The 17,179-nt window shown below is 39.5% G+C and overlaps 1 protein-coding gene across 2 annotated transcripts in view; it reads left to right on the forward strand.

Moving 5' to 3' along the window:
* The window catches only part of AHRR (aryl hydrocarbon receptor repressor), a 93,448-nt gene that overhangs the window by 57,591 nt on the left and 18,678 nt on the right, over positions 1–17,179 (forward strand). For both annotated transcript variants that reach the window (XM_061448982.1, XM_061448983.1), the window contains one exon: positions 1,205–1,305. In XM_061448982.1, the coding sequence (XP_061304966.1) occupies positions 1,205–1,305 (101 nt within the window). The remainder of the gene's footprint in view (positions 1–1,204; positions 1,306–17,179) is intronic.

Consider the following 17,179-nt stretch of genomic DNA (forward strand, 5'->3'; position numbering starts at 1 on the left):
TTTAAATCCCATTAAATGTCATGAATTTTAGCTGCAAGCTCAGGAGCATCAAAGGCTTGCTGGCTGTCTCCTCTTCATATTCTGACTTGGTGTAAACCATTCCTTTTTGTGCCAACCTTTTTTTTTTTTTTGGATTAATTTGAGATTAACCATCTCAGGCTGTGGCTGCTCCAGCTCTCCTTTAGCTGGAAGGGACAATATGTATCAAATGTCCTAACTAATGTCATTGGTACTTTCTCCTCTCTAATTCTCTCCATTGAAAGGAGAACAAACAGAAAACTGAATCTCTGCTTGCTACTTGTATATTTGTATGACCCATCTCTGGGACGGGGCAGCAGGAGTGAAGCTGACTCAATTTTTACTGAGCAAATGGTAACGACAGCTTCATGTCATACTCCCTAGATGATGCAGGAGCCCAATGTATCAAGTGGTGTCAGCCTTCTCAGATTCTTTCATTATCCCCAGAAATGGCGTTGTATTTCAGGTTTTTTTTTTGTGATATATATCAATATGGAGTATTAAAAGATATTTCAGATCAAGCAATGATAACCCATGTGCAGGAAGCACTCACCAGTTTTGACTCCCATGAAGGCTTTCATTATTATGAGGAAAAAAACATGCAATTTTAATCTATAGCGAGAGATTTTAATGAATTTCATGTGGTAAGTGGCCTGCTAAAAACAAACTTTAAACCTCTGTTTAAAAATGAAACAGTTTAAGAACCTTCCCTTGAATCTTACATTCATTCTCAGACTCGTAGAAGAGGGTAAAGTGAGACTGAAAATAATCTGATGCCAAGAAGGTCAGCACTGAAAATAAGGAACTCATTTCAGTGCCTTGTCTTCTGAGCTATATAGATGTTTCTTTATATTGTCATAATACATATTCTTATAAACAAAACAACTTGCTAACTTTCTTTTGTTTCTTTCCTGTGGGTTTTGGTTGTTGCTTTATGTAGAGTACACTAATGGAAAAAATATGTTCAATAAAAAATGTGATAGATATTTCATATAAAAACCATCTGGACTGCCAAATATGTATCTATCTCCCTCACAGCAAAAGAAAGTTGTTAGTAACTGGGATCCAGACCACAAAGGCAGTAACTCCCAATTAAATCAATGCATCTTAAGTGCCTAAAAAAGAATTTTAGTCTAGCAGCCCTAATCATTATGATTTCTAAATTGATAATAACTCTTTTCAACAGCCATTCAAGAAAAGCACTTTAAGAAGCAAGTTGGCCAAACGATAAAAGAAGACAACGTATCTAACAAGACTGCTGTACAAGAAGGTGGACTTCTACTAGAAGTGAGTGGAAAAACACTGTCTTTTGTGGCTCTAGTTTATTCAGTTTGATGACATATTCAGTTTAATGCTTTGTGGCAACTTTGAACAAATGGTCAGCCTTGGTGTGAGTCATTCAAGAGTCACACGAGTGCTCTCTGGCAGTTGCGATAGTCCTGGTCAGTCCCCATTTGGCAATTGTACCTTGTGCCCTTACACCCTTGAAATTACTCGTGAACTCCAGCAGGCCAGTTTACAGTTCTTTTTCACTTGGGGTGATAGCAGAGGTTTATTTTACTTGACAACGTTTGAGGGCACCAACAGGAGCTTTCCTTGTTTCTGATCTGAGTTGAGATTATTCTGGGATATTTTAATTAATCCTACTTCCTCAACTCTCTTTTCTGAGGGAAGTTGTGTGTGCAGAACTTATTCCTTCTATGCTTTTTTACCCTGGTTTTCTATTAACATTTTTCTTAGGGATTTCCTATTGGCAGAGTACGATAAAGGGGCTATATTTTTGCTGAGAATTGGATCCATTAATCTGGAGGAAGAATAAATACTGCTGTGAACTACTGAACCAGATAGATCACAGCAGTCTATCCCAGATACATCTGCATTTCAAACACATGATGTAATAATGCCTTTTATACGCTAAGGTCCATCAAAATTGCTTTGTGATTAAGACTACATATGTATAGTTGTTTTGGATAGGATAATATTAGTTGTATAAAAATTGTATTGTAATAACAGCTCTGAGATACATATAAATGTAAATGAAATAGTAGCCTTTAGCAAATAAATGCTGTATACTGTTAAAGAAAAAAGGCAATTCAACGTGGGATCCAGTATCACAAGTTGTTCATAAGTCATACAGAAAGGAAACTGGCACCCTGCTTTCCTTCCTTATATTACTTTAGAAGATTTTGATTTTGTATTTCAAAGCAAGTAACACAGTCATCTGATTAGTTAGTGCTAGTACCAAAAAGAGATGTTTGGCTGTCAGGTAACATTTGCAATTATAGAATCATAGAATGATTTGGATTGGAAGAGACCTTAAAGATCATTTTGTTCCAACCCCCCTGCCACAGGCAGGGACACCTTTCGCTAGACCAGGCTGCTCAAAGCCCCATCTAGCCTGGCCTTGAGCACAAGTTATATATGCACCAGCCATAATCAATAAGGATCTTCAAACAGTAGCCTGCTGCTACTGGCTTATGGAAAGAACACTGATACATAATTTCAGGTAGATTGCAAGAGACTAATATTACTGAATGTGGTAATGATCTGCTTACCACAGCGTATATAGGAGTCACATTCCCTTTGAATCCTGGGCTGCATCAAAAGGAGCGTGACCAGCAGGTCGAAGGAGGTGATCCTGCCCCTTTACTCCGTTCTCGTGAGACCTCACCTGGAGTATTGTGTGTAGTTCTGGTGTCCTCAACATAAAAAAGACATGGAACTGTTGGAACAAGTCCAAAGGAGGGCCACGAGGATGATCAGGGGACTGGAGCACCTCCTGTATGAAGACAGGCTGAGGAAGTTGGGGCTGTTCAGCCTGGAGAAGAGAAGGCTGCGTGGAGACCTCATAGCAGCCTTCCAGTATCTGAAGGGGGCCTATAGGGATGCTGGGAAGGGACTCTTCATCAGGGACTGTAGTGATAGGACAAGGGGGAATGGGTTCAAACTTAAACAGGGGAAGTTTAGATTGGATATAAGGAAGAAGTTCTTTACTGTAAGGGTGGTGAGGCACTGAAATGGGCCTGCCCATTGAAGCTGTGAATGCTCTATCCATGGTGGTGTTCAAGGCCAGGTTGGACAGAGCCTTGAGTGGCATGGTTTAGTGTGAGGTGTCCCTGCCCATGGCAGGAGAGTTGGAACTTGATGATCTTAAGGTCCTTTCCAACCCTAACTGTTCTATGATTCTATGAATATATGGGAAATATTTTATCCTGGATTATACTTAATGTGGATCATTAACGGGATGATTAAGAGCATGTTAAAAAAAATATATTCACCAGGCTTCATTTATGGGCATGTCTGACCTAGAATAAGAGGGTGAGTTTTCCTTAGGGCCTGCTGGGAACATTCCCTGGGGCCTGAATTTGGCGCATATGCTCATTCAGTGGCTAAGGCATGTGAAGAAAAGTGCTTTTTTTCTGTTGTTCCACCAAATTCACCATGCTGGTTATCAGGGACTGTGGGGTTTAACTAAACAGTCACATCTGTGATCCCCTTCAAAGAGAAGCAAACAATTTTGCTGGTGGTTGCTATGCTTTACATATTGACTTGTAAATGTGGCCATTTTTCTGGTTCTCAAAAGACATTTTTCTGCTGTCAAAAGGCACTTTCCTTCTTGTGACATTACCTCGCACTGTGCAACATCTCCTAGATGCTTTACATAATACAAACCAGAATAATCTGAATCACCAAAATATGTATGAATAATACTGTCCTTGAACACAATGGAAAACCAGGCATAATTGCTTTTGCCTTTTGCTTCTTTTTTTTGCCTAGTGAGTATGATCACTCTGCTCTATGTATAGGTAGAAATACAGTACAAGAACCCTAATTACTGATAAATAATGTATCTGTGATTCTTGAGTCTTGGAACAATGCAGTACATCCCCTTTCAGCTTGAAAGAAAACAACGGCATTAGGCTGTCTTCAAAGTATGTTTAAAATGTCTTTTATTTCTAAAGGCCTCTGCCACAACATGTGGTTTTTGTTGAAGATTTTATAGAGGTTTTTTACAGCTATAATCAAATAGCTTTCATCAGCATTAACAGAATAAACAACGATACCAGTTTATCAAAGACTTTTTAGTGGAACACAGCAGGTACCTAAGCAAATAATTTCTTTCAGTTTTCTAAGATCACTTCTTCTGGATAAGAGACTCTTTCCTTGCCATCTTTGTTTCCCTTTGGAGGGAAGACAGTTTGATTTTGCTAACGGTCTTTCTCAGTATACCCCATTCTTGCAGTTTTTGTTCTCCTTGGAGACTTCAGACTCTGTTTGACTGCAGTAATGACTTTTAACTTTGTGCTTTAAAGTATTTTCCAAGACAGGTGGCATTGCAAACATTGCGCCACATGTGTTCTGGCAGAAAAGGGCCACATTCAGTTTCTGAAGCTTGTTACTAAATACTTAAGGAACACTGGGCCAAACCCATATCCAGAAAACTGGGAAAATAAATTGTATTGGCAGTCAATAAATCCAGAGAGAATTTACGGGGTGATGGGGTGGAGAAACACAATAAAACGGTGCCTTGGAAAAATAAGAATGAATCACTGGTGGGTATCTAGGCAATAGCCTCGATTGCAATAATCATCTCATGGCTGTTAGCCACGTCTACTCTTACCCCCAGCTATGCTCTCTCATAGTCTCAAGTCCAGACTCAGAGTCTACACTGCTGCGCAGGTAATTCCTCATCCCAAATGCATGTGTAATTTTCATGTGTTATACTATCCTATTGGAAGAATTAAATGTCTGTTTTTGAAAGGAAGACTCTATCTGAACTTGTTTTCTCAATGACACGCCGTCAGGCAGTGGCCCCATCATCACCGCTGACCACTTCTTGTGTAATCATCACCCATATCCTAAGTGGCACCCTGCCAAAATTGTCACTTGGACTTTATTGACCACCTCACAGTTGCTCCTGCAGGTATTTTTGCTCCTTATGGAGGGCAATCAAATTTCTGTCTCAACCCTTGCTTGCCAAGGAGATGTCTTGATGGGCTTCCTTTCCTTCTTTGTTATGTCTATTGGTTTTCTGTTCCACTCTTGTAGGTTGCAGCAGAAGATTTATGGTATCTCTGTCTCTGGACATAATTCTTTTCAGGTGTGAAAATAGTGCTTTAAATCCAAAATGTCACAATATTTAAAAGAAAGCCGGATGATCCGTGCAGCTTCCAAACAGATGCTAATGGAGTGAGACTGCCTGGTTCTCTCATGCCCCATCTCACTGATGAATACCGATAAAGGCCAGACCTGGCCCGATTTGTCATTTTCGTGCTTACCAGCAGCTCACACTCTTTCAGGAAAGGTCTGTGTTTTTTTTCAGGATGTTCCAAGGCACTCTTTTGCCCAGTTCACAGACATATTTCCACATGCATCCTCTACTCTTAAGGCTTCGGGGCAGAAGAATCACATTTCTGTGGTTTTGTCTCATGCTTTTCTTTGTGGGCTGCGCTGATGATGCCAGTCATCATACTTCCTGGTGTTTCTTATTCAGTAACACTGTACATTCTGTTTACTATCTTTATCTATGATCTGGACAAGGACATCGAGTGCACCCTCAGTAAGTTTGCAGATGACAGCAAATTGGGCAGGAGTGTCGATCTGCTTGAGGGTAGGAAGGCTGCACAGAGGCATCTGGACAGGCTTACAACTTGCTTATTTAAACTTTTAGACAAAGACTGTCAGATGCCTGGCATCCTTAAAAAAAAATCCTAAAATCAGACACATATGGTCCTTTATTAAAAAAAAACACCCACAAACCAACAAAACCCCAACCAAAACCAAAAAGCCAAACAAAAACCCCAAAAAACAAACCTCAAACCTTCTTCAAAATCATGTGTGTCTTCAGAAGTGGAGAAAAACACTGAATGCTAGTTTTGGTGGTGCGGCCCTTATAATTCTCCACTTGTATGAATAATCTTAGTTTTATTACATAAACTACTTAATCATCTGAAGTGTTATTTTTCAAACTGAGCTTCCATGTTTTGTAGGCATGCTTTCGTTCTACCACTTAGCAGATGAATTTTGCCAGTTAAGTAACATGACTAGTGAGGTAATTCAGGTATCTAGTTTCTGATCCATCAGTATTTGTGCTTGGAATTGACTGCTGGTGCAAAACAATAGCATAGTAAGGTATAGCCACTTTATCTCACAAAACAAGCACATTTTCACTCATGCTTTACATATTATTTCTTTACATAGTAATATGCTTTACATATTATTTCTTAATTACGTATGGCAGGTTTGGGCACTATTGTGAATAGGAAATTTTGGTTATTGCTTGGTAGTTCATGCTGAAGTCAGCAAGGCTATTTTCATTAATTTAAATACCAAATAGAGCCCAAGTCTTCTTAATCAAAAGCAAAGAAAGTCAGTCTTTTTATCTAAGCAAAGGACACAGGATATGATACAACACAAACCTGAAGCATATTATTTAACATTACGTCGTTACCTCAAAAGTGGCTGCATATAATAAGCTTTCTGGGAGTTACTTTGAAGAGAGTGATAAATGTGCACATTTTGGAACCAAAAGGTGTTTCCCAGTGGCTTGAACTATAGTTCAAGTTTCATTCCAAAGGAGTTGGAAAATGATACATTAGAAAACATCCTATTGGTGGTGTTCTTTACTCTGCATAAGGAAATAACATAGGAAACCCTTTTCCCACTTGGTTTCCTGTAATTTTTTTGAACTTCTTGGTGTAATTCCACTTCCTTCTTCCAAACTGATTTATGTAATCAGTACTTGATAAAGCTCTGCTCTTGAAAAAGCTACTCCAGTTTGAATTTCAGTGTGAGAGCAAGAGACCTTACTCTTCCTGTTATTTTTTAGTTCAAACTTGAAAAGGAAAACTGGGAGTCAGACAGAAGTGCATGGCTGTTAAGCAGAGCTATGACCAAGACATGGACTTCAGAAATCAAAAACTATAGAGAGACACTCTTTGATTTATCTGTTCTTGAATTCCTTTTCAGCTTCCAACAATGATGACTTTCTTAGCACAGTCTTTCAAAAGTAAATCACGTTAGCTCATGATCACCTTTTAATCTGCTGGTTTAAAATGGAGCCGTCAAAATGAGAAGTTCTCATAAAAAGTTCATAGTCTCTTTTCCAGTTACTACAACTTTTAAAAGTTGCCCAAATAACCCTTTTGCTTTCCTTTGTTTTTAAACATGAACCTTCTCCCAGTAATTCAGATGACATGATTTAAACTGACATTAGTCACTTGGGATGACTTACAGAGAATTTATCCATGAAGAAAAAGCGCCATAAATGGGGTCAGGGGTAACTTGCTGTTTTGTCACATGTGTACGTTCATTTTCTTCTTGCTAGGCACAAGTAAAACACAAAGGAACATTTCAGAGGCCCTGGTCCCTCTTTTTCATTTTGCAAAATAGGCATATTTCTAAAATCCAGACTTGAAATTTGGCATGGCCACAACTTTGTGCAAAAAAACATCCTTTGTATTACCCTTTAAACAAATAACTAATGTTCTCTCTTTTCCTTTTTCTATTATTTTTTTTTCTTCTCAAACAATCTGGACAGAAAAGCCTGTGGCCTCTAAACACCATCTACTCTCTCCTCCAGTCCTTAGTGCTACTGTTATGACTGTAATGATCATGATGATGCCATAGCGCTGAGGTTTTTGAAATACAGGTGGTGGCACGTAACAGTGGGGCAGAGCAAAAAAAAAAGAGATGTGATCCCCTCCTTTTAGATTTGCAGCCTAAATACGAGACAAGTGATGAAGGTGCATTTTGATGAGCAACACAGTGTGTGGAAATAAGCATAGAATCATAGAATGGTTTAGGTTGGAAGGGACCTAAAGACCACCCAGCTCCAAGCCCCCTGCCACGAGCAGGGACACCTTCCCTAGAGCAGGTTGCTCCCAGCGCTATCTAACCTGGCCTTGAACACTGCCAGGGATAAGGCAGCCACAGATTCTACGGGCAACCTGTGCCAGTGCCTCACCACCCTCACAGGGAAGATTTTTTTTCCTAATGTTTAATCTAAATGTACCCTCTGTCAGCTTAAAGCCCTTGTCCTGTCACTACCTGCCCTTGTAAAAAGTCCCTCTTCAGATTTCTTGTAGGTCCCCTTTAGGTACCGGAAGGCTTGCTCTAAGGTCTCCCTGGAGCCTTCTCTTCTCCAGGCTGAACAAGCCCAGCTCTTCCAGCCTGTCTCCATAGTAGAGGTGCTCCAGTCTTCTAATCATCTTTGTGGTCTCCTCTGGAGTTGCTCCAGCAGGTCCATGTCCTTCTTATGTTGCGGGCCCCAGAGCTGCATGCAGTCGGGGCCTCGTGAGAGTGGATTAGAGGGGGAGAATCACCTCCCTTGACCTGCTGGCCATGTTCCTTTTGATGCAGCTTAGCATACAGCTGCTGAACAATGACCAAAATGGTAACCACAGTTGCCAGTACTCACAGTGTAGAAGCAGCTTGACCTTTGCCACGACTTTTGCAAGAGTTTTAAGGATGGGTTCGAAGGAGAAAAATCAGGTACCTCTGCAGAGGCTTGTGCAGAGCCTTTTACCAAAATGGGAAACACCATAAAGTGCTTGTTTCTAAAGCCTGCCTACCAGTAAAGGTAACACGTTGGACTGATGAGAGTTAGCACTTGGTTTCTCCAACATGAAATGACGGATTATAATTGAGGGGGGAGCAAGCTGTGAGCAGGTTGGAAAATCAGGGCAAGCAGTTTAATGTGATAGAGCTCTATCACATGTTTAATGTGATAGAGCAGGGGGAGCAGGCAGCCAGCACAGGCGTGCAGAGAAAAAAGGCAGCATCCTCTCTGGTTTGCACTGGCAAACCTGGCATCAGAAAAGTGCCTTCCATTTGTCAGGGTAGAGGCAAACCTGCTTTCATATAAGGAGGCCTAGCTGAGAATTTTAGGTGCACCAGTAAATGGGGAAGCTGTCCATCAGCAGCATTAAGGTAAAGAATCAATCAGCTTTGGGCACACACCAGATGTGGATTTGAATTTCAGGCTGCTGCTGCCGTCTCCAGACTGTTTATCACAGCCAACTCCACCCGAGCTCACTTTTCACAGCCACTTCCTCTGTTTCTGCTGCGGCTATTTCGGTGCCTCTGGAGACAGTCCAGCGGCCACATGACTTCCTCCCCAGCAAAACATATTCTCCCATTTCAGCTTGATTAGGGTTTTTTTTTCTCTCACAGACTTCAGAGCTATTCCTTGGCAACCATTCTCACAAATCAATAGGTTCAATATCTGTATGTAAGCACTGCGTCGTATAGATCCACCACGGTTTAGTCTCCTACTAGAATTGGAATTCGTGCATTCAACTAATGAAGGCAATCGTAACACACTGTTCCTTCCATACAAAGTTCTGCAGGAGCATTTGCTTTTGAGGAAGTGTCCTGTTTTTGAAGACAGCCAAGACATATATTATAAAAGAGAAAAAAATAATGAAACAAAAATACACTTTAAATAATGCCTCTCTGTTATCATAGATCATTGCAATCTTATGTTGCTTAACTGATCTTCAGCTGTTTGAAGTGTAATTAATAATTAGTAGCTTAATCTGTACTTACAGCTGATACTTGCTTCCAGTATATTCCTCATTCTCAACTCAGAAAAGCTAAGGAGCTGCAGCTGTGCTATCTTCTCAGTAAGGTGAAGTGATGAGCTAGAAAGCAGGTCCAGGCAAGACTGTGTGTTGTCTTAAGACATTTCACAAATTTGCAGTGATTATGTTTTGTGGTAATGATGGTTTCAAAAGAAAAACACATAAATTTTGGGAGAAATTCTGAGTACATTTAAATTTTATTTTTTGCCTACCCCAGTTAATAAAATTTAAATATGCTTTTTGATGGGTTTGAACTGAAAAGAAAACTGCTATTAAAAAGCATTACGCTGCCCATTAAATGCACTGTTTCCTATTAACACAGATATAGTATTGATTTGGAGATGTGAGGACAGATAGGCACCCTTAAAACAGTTCTGTTCCTGTTCCAAGAACTTCAAGAGAAATCCCCATCATTCTAACTGTCCCTGACATTTTATGAGTAGAAAAAAGAGAAATGAGATGGTTTTTATATCCCATTGTAATTGCAGTTCTTCCAGGAATTCCTAGCTGCAAAAGCTGATGGTGGCCAATAGCAGGTGTTTTCCCCAATGTGTTCTACACCTTTCCTGCCTCCCCTGAGCACTGCGATACCCCCAGAATTTTCTAGTGACTATGAGTGGGCTTCTTTTTGGGAGAAGAAAAGAAATGTACGCTCAGACTGAAACAGGGGCTTACAGAAGGGGAACCCTTGGGGAAGGCTTAATCTAGTTAATAACTCAATTTAAGGTTTACCATCGTTGCTGCTAGTTAGATGAGTTGTCTCTAACTTTCCATCCTTACCTCTTTCTAGACAATCGATCCACTGTCATCCACTTGATATCTAGCTTAAAGAAAGTATTGCTTGCCTCTCTGGGTCAAAGTAACATTAGTAGCAGAATTCACCCTTGCTGCCAGCGCGGGACAGGGTGTGTTTTATACAGGATATAAAACATGCATAAGATGGTAACATGCACAGTAAGACAGTTTCCAGAGTTAAATTCAGGAATTCCACAGTGCCTAAAAACAACACTGACCTTAAATGGTGTTTAAAAAAGCTGGTTCAGCATGTATTATTGAGCAGAATATGAAATACAGATTGTTTTGATCTTCTCCCCACCGCTGAAATAGTTCTGTGTTAGAAAAAGTGATATATAGTGCTAAATACACAGAAAAATAGTGCTCTGAAATTAGGACATCACAATCTGTTTACAGTACATAGGCTGCAATATTGTCTCTTTTAGGTTTTGATTCCTTACAGAAAGAGATGTCTGCCATTCATCTTGTTAGCAGTCTGCAAGTACAAATAGAAGTCAGCTGCGGATGGAATATTATGACGGCTTCTTCTCTTTAGGACTTGATGCACTTACATGTAAATAACACTGAAAAAAAATCCAGACATTGGTACTTACATATGTCTAATTATCCAACATGTTGGATAAATATTATTTGAGACTCTTCAGTAAGTTATTTCTGTGGAAGATAAAGGGTAATCTTACTACATTTGTTACTGCGAAGTCTACCTAACTAAATTTGTTATTGCAAGTGCAGAGTAGTGAGCAATTAATGCTTCATTTTGAGTCTTCTCAAATGAAATTAATCAGGCTTGCATTTTCTATACTGAAATTGTTGAAGAGAAGGCTGAAAAGCTCAGAGCAGCTGCAGAGCTCAGAAAGAAGAAAGGGCTGAACTTGCACTGAAGATACGATACTGCCCCAGCTTTGCTTCCATCTGTGAATACAACATCTGCTTTTGGGGAAGTGAAATGAGAAACTGCATAAATCAATATAAAGATTGTTTCTATTTCCAAGTGCAGTCCAGGGCACAGTATTTGTGAAAGAGCATTGACAGGAGGGGTCCATTACTGGTAGAGCACAATTTTAAATTCAAGATCATGGTTAATTGAGGAGACCAAAGGAAAAGATATAAGAGATTATCTCATATGTTAGTATTTAATGATAAATGCTAAAGTAAAATGCATGTTACTCATCCAAGTACCTAGTAGCATATCCAGTAATCATAATACATATAGCTGTGTATTAATAAATAAAATATGCTTTTTCTTGACAATCTAGAATTAATAATTTTAGTATTATTATCTTTAGGTTACTATAGTCTCCAGAACTTGTATAATGTCCATTAATCTCAAGTAGTATTCATATACTCAATTCCCATATGAAATCCTAATTGGTAATGCAAAGAAAAGGATCATGGCTTTTTTACAATTAGATATGAAAAAAATCCACCAAACCTTGTCATCACTAGAAAGAGTTGTTGGTAGTAGTAAATTAATCTAAGCAAACATGCCATACAACAAATTTGTACTGAAGTGGTTGGTGTCACACATAAATTCATTTTTTCAGAAAGAAAATCTTCTCTAACCTGTCTTTAAGCTATTAGTCATTAGCACTGCTCTGCTCTGGAAGCATACAGTCTTGCATTCTCATTTCCAGTGTTTGATACTTGTGAAACAATGGGATTCAGTTGGAATGTATCTCTTTCTAGTGCACGACTGCACCACTTTCTGCACATACAAAGTCAAACGATGTTTCAGCTCTCATTTCTCAGTACCATCTTGGGCAGAGTGATTAGTTTTGAAGTGCTGGGCTTATTGAAGCCCAGTGGTTCATGCATATCATAAAGAAGAGAGGTTCTAACCCAAGGACTTGACACAGACTAAGCAAGCTTTGTTACAAAAGCCTAAGCTTAGAATGAAAGTACAATGGAAAAAAAGCTACATTTACAATTTTGCATCATGCAATCAAAACAACTTGAAGGGCAAAAGTTGTTCTTGGTTGCGTCCAATATTTATTACATATCAAGCATATAAAAACCAACATCACCATGGTTTAAAATTTATTTACATGTGTGCACACATTACAATCTCCCTCTCCAGGGAGCTACTATGTTTTCTTGAAAGTTTATAGCTCACAATTACCAGAGCCCAATGACTTACATTTTCCTAACTGATTTCCAGGAGGCCAGATTTGTCTGCTGCCTCTTGATGAGCCACAGTGTTCCAGCTCCCTTGTTAGACTGAAGACACACACATAAACAAGAATCTCCAAAGTTGCCCTAATTCCTCGGTGGAAGTGATGGAATACTGAAAAATGGAATAATGAGAAATTTCACCAGCTGAATGGTTTACAATCGTCTGTGCTTTTCAGATGGCACAGCTCTTCCCTCCAACAGTAAATGAGAAGGCCAGGGCTCAAATTCTTCTGGTAATGTGAATGATCGAAGAAAACTTTGCCAAGCCCTGCTCTGGGTAGCGCAGCACTAGGTGCTGAGTTTCATACTATCTTTAAGGAAGCTGAAGTGATATCCAGGCTCAAAGAGATATACAGGAACATGAACTTTATTTTAATCGGGAAGACAAGAAGAGTGAAAGAGGCATCCTGATCATATGTACGTATTTCTTTGGGTTTCAAAAGAAACATTTCTGCTGCCTATGAAATCAAATCAATCAGATTGAGCACTTTCCCTCTGAAAGGCTTCCCATAAAAACCCACAGCTGTAGGCTTCAGCCTGTAGGATTTACTTCCTCCCCTGGCTCAAATGATGGAAATTCATCTTCTGTTTTGTTTCTTTTGCCTGAAAACTAAGCAGTACATGCAAGCCTTTGATCAAAACTGAATGCTGAAAACAATTCTGCCACTCCTCCTTCGCACGAAATAGTGCTTACTCACAGAAATATTCCTTTTGAAGTTGCTTTGTAGATATCAGAGAAATGCATGAGTCTGGAGGGCTAAGAGATACTGTACTTGTTGAGTAAAAGCCATACTCTGATGTCACCAAATACAGTATTTCTGGATGGTCTTTTATGTGGGTTTTATTTCAGGGTTCTGTAAGAGTTTCTTTTTCTTTTTTTTTTTTTTTGCTTTTTTATTCAGTCATAAAGAGAACCTCAGGGATTTCAGAGGCATTTTTGAGAAGTTCAATTATGAATCCTAAAAAACACCAGTGGAAAGAAATACTGATCCACTAAACAATACAGTTAAAGACAGAAGACACATTAACTGTCTGCATTTTCCTCCCAATATTCAGAAGACGAGAACAAGTATTTCCCAAGTTTTTAAATAGCTGCTTACTTAGATCACTAGAAAATGGCCCCATCCCACATAGGATGCAAAAACCCAGCGATCCACTATTAAGTGAAGCTGTTCCAGATAAACTGTGAGCCAAATGACCCTGGAAATTTAGTACCCAAGTTGCGTGACTCGAAAATCTGTTCAAAGCAAGGCATGGCTGCAGGCCTTGACTGTTGTACTTTAGTAACCATAGTAACATGGTCTCTGGAGACCTAGTGCTAGTGAATTTTCCTTTATTTCAAGGAAGAGTAATAAGAGAAATGTGGATTGGAACTTGTTTTCTGTCTCTTCCCCCCCCCCCCCCTTCTTATTTTTACTATGCCATGACCTTGACCAAAATATCTTTGAAGTATTTGCTGCCTGATTTTCTGCCATGGGACCAGAAAAAAAAAAAATCAGGATATATAAAGGATCTTGCCAAAGGAAGTCCTACCTTCCTCAAAATATTTGCCTTCATTCCCAAAGAGAACCTCTTGACTAATAATGTTTCGAAAACTTCTTAATGGAAGGAACTGATAACTTTCATCTCCCAGCTACTGCAGGCAATAGAATAATGTTGTACTTTCTTTGAACTGACAGATTAATTGTTTTTTGTTTCAGTAGCAGGTGCAGCTTTTCGTGAGTACATAATTGGATGTACATGTTCTTGCAAAAGAACACAGGCTCCTGTCTGGTGCCAAGCCCTTTTTTTTTTTTAATTCTTTCATTTTTTTTTCCATTTGGGAAAAAAAAAAATAGCCACATGATTTCATTTGTAAAGTACAATGTAGAAAACTCATGTAAGTGTTTTTAAAAAGCCAAATACAAACAAACAAATGTTCACAATACATACTTAAGGCTTTCTCACATGTTTCAGCTATTATCCTGCATTAGAAATTCCATCTGTCATTGAATCCATATGGTTTACCAAATGGCAGTTTAGAACCATGTATTTTTTTTCAGATTTGAAGTTAGTTGTTTTTTGTTGTGAAAGTTTTAATGCCCAAGCTCATATCTTTGTCCGTGTTTCTATGTGCTGGGTGTGTCCCCTTGTGCATGTGTAAGTATGTGCAAAATTGCTAACAGTTGTAAGAGGGTGCAAGTGGACTTTATTGATTAAAACACACCAGTTGTACATAAAGCAAATAACATCAGTTCAGTTATTTCCTCCTCGAAATCCAAAAGCCCTGTTACAGGCTTCCCATTATTTCTACTGAAAGCTGCCTTTACATTATTTCTACTGAGAAAAGCTGCCTTTACTTCTCTGTGTTGTCTCCTCTGTGTTTTGGGCAGAGAAAAGCTGCCTTTACTTCTCTGTGTTGTCCCCTCTGTGTTTTGGGCAGACACATACGCTATGAAGCTGGTCCACATCCGCTTTCCCTTTTCTTCCCCCCAGGTTATCTATTACCCAGGTAGAGGGCTGCTGTGGTTCTGACACAGCACACCAATGCAGCCTCCCTTTCACTGGGAATGAGAGAAAGCTATTGCTGAGAACCCTATTTCAGTAACTGAAAGCGTTTAAAATCGTTAAGTGGGGCCATATACTTTGTTGTCCTGTTTCATTTGTAACTTAGAACAAAAAAGCTGGGAATAGTTTTTGCTCATTCTCATGGACTGAAGCTGTCTCTCTTTTCCACTCAGTCTAACAAATCACTAGGATTCTAGCCAGATAAATGGAAAATTTCTATGCAGGATTACTGTAAAGTGGTTTAGTATGGAGTTGTATATGATACCTGAGAGATTTGTCTGAGAGGTCAGACGAGGTCTTTTCCTACTAATCTGCAATCGTTATTCCCCACTTCTGGGGTACCAGACCTGTGTTAGCAAACAGATTCTACCTCCCTGGCTGCAGCAAGCAGGTAAGAAAAGCAAAAATCTCAGCCCAACTCTGATTCTATTCAGAGTGCTCTGTGCTACAGCTGTCAGGTTTCACACTCAACTGTTTTAGGGTATGTACTTAAGGGTAATATTGAGAAAACAGAAAAAATTGCAGTCATAGGTGAGAATCACTGGTTAGGAAGTTTTACTCCATGTCCAGCTCATGTCTTTTTAGTGTGCCTGAAGCATCAGGTTTCCCATCTAAAATGAGGTTTAGACACATGGAATTTGTGTTAATCCTCAACAACTTCATGTGGCTCCATAAAAGTTGTTGTTGCACCAAAGTGGGTTTTTCTTTTCCTGCCTGCAGGGTAGAGGATCTGATGTCTGAATTTGGGGTCATGAAAACCAGGCAATCCTTACTTAAGAGATCTTAACTCAGGAGAAGACATCAGCATTTCAAGAACAAAACAAAGTGGGGGAAGTTTGGAATTCTCTTCATTTACATACATCCCTCAAATCCATACTTATTTCTCGTAACCTAAACACATGGCTCCTTGAAATTTTCCTCTGCTTCTTCATTCCTCTTGCTCCCTCCCACCCCTCCTTATATGTCACAACCTCACAGATGTAGCTGCCAGTCCACTGATCTGAACCCTTAGAAATGGTTAAAAATGGGACACATGGTCCCATTTCCCTTTCCTGTTTTAAAAACTGCTGCAGCTGGTCCAGCCCGACTCTGGCTCTGTGAAAGAAAATCTTGTGTAAAGAAAAATCTGCCCACCTTCACTGTGAGGGAGCAGGTTTTACATTTTAAAAGTAGAAACTCATCTTTTAGGGTATGTGTCTAGGACTAAAGAGTGTGTACCAGTATGTTGGATGAAGAAGAGTAATTTTTGGATAGCGGCATTTATTTCTCGATTCATAAAAGCAATCTTTGGCAAAGGCAGGTTCTCCCCAGCTATTTCTTACAGGGGTTTAAAACTCCAGCTTACCTGCAGGACCAACCACATTTCAAGGATGCTCAGCATGATACATGTGAGATTCTTTATTAGTATTCAGATCCTATGGTCATTTTGTTAAGCCTTCCCAGATAGAATTTGTTGTATTTATGTTGCATAGGTTAAGAACATTTCTTCAATTACGAACATTTCTTTAATGTTCTAAAGTTCTACCTGCCCCAGCTGCACAGGCAGGACTGGAGATCTTTTGGGACATGCATGTAACAGCCACAGACATGAAGGAGCTCCCTTAAATGTCCTATGGTTATCTTTGTGGAAATTTTTATTCTGTCCAAATTAAAAGGCCTGCTAGATGTTCAAAATGTAATAAAATTTCTAACATCACATCACTGATGGTTTCATTGCTGTGAAGATGAGTTCAAAGAGACAAGATGCCAAAAATGCTTTCTTGTCTCCACTTGACACTGGACATGGATATGACAGATATCATCTATGGAGGCTCCTCTCAGTGCAGTGAAAGGCATAGACGTGAATATGTAGAAATCTTGAAACATTGTCTTCTGGTTAGTGAGGTGCTAAGATGAATCTGGGCATTATTTAGAGCAGAAAATAGCAGCAGTCCAGCAACTTCTTGCACTTGGAAGGTCAACTGGGATAACCAGTGTTCAGCACAAACCCAACTAGGCAGAGATAACGCTTGTTCTGGAAAGGATCTGTCTCTTTAGAGCTGACCTGGGCCTGGCAATGATTT

Source organism: Pezoporus flaviventris, unplaced genomic scaffold, assembly GCF_033815535.1.
Source record: "Pezoporus flaviventris isolate CSIRO_AGI_PZ_B2104156 unplaced genomic scaffold, CSIRO_AGI_Pfla_v1 ptg000007l, whole genome shotgun sequence".
NCBI classification, from domain to species: domain Eukaryota; kingdom Metazoa; phylum Chordata; class Aves; order Psittaciformes; family Psittacidae; genus Pezoporus; species Pezoporus flaviventris.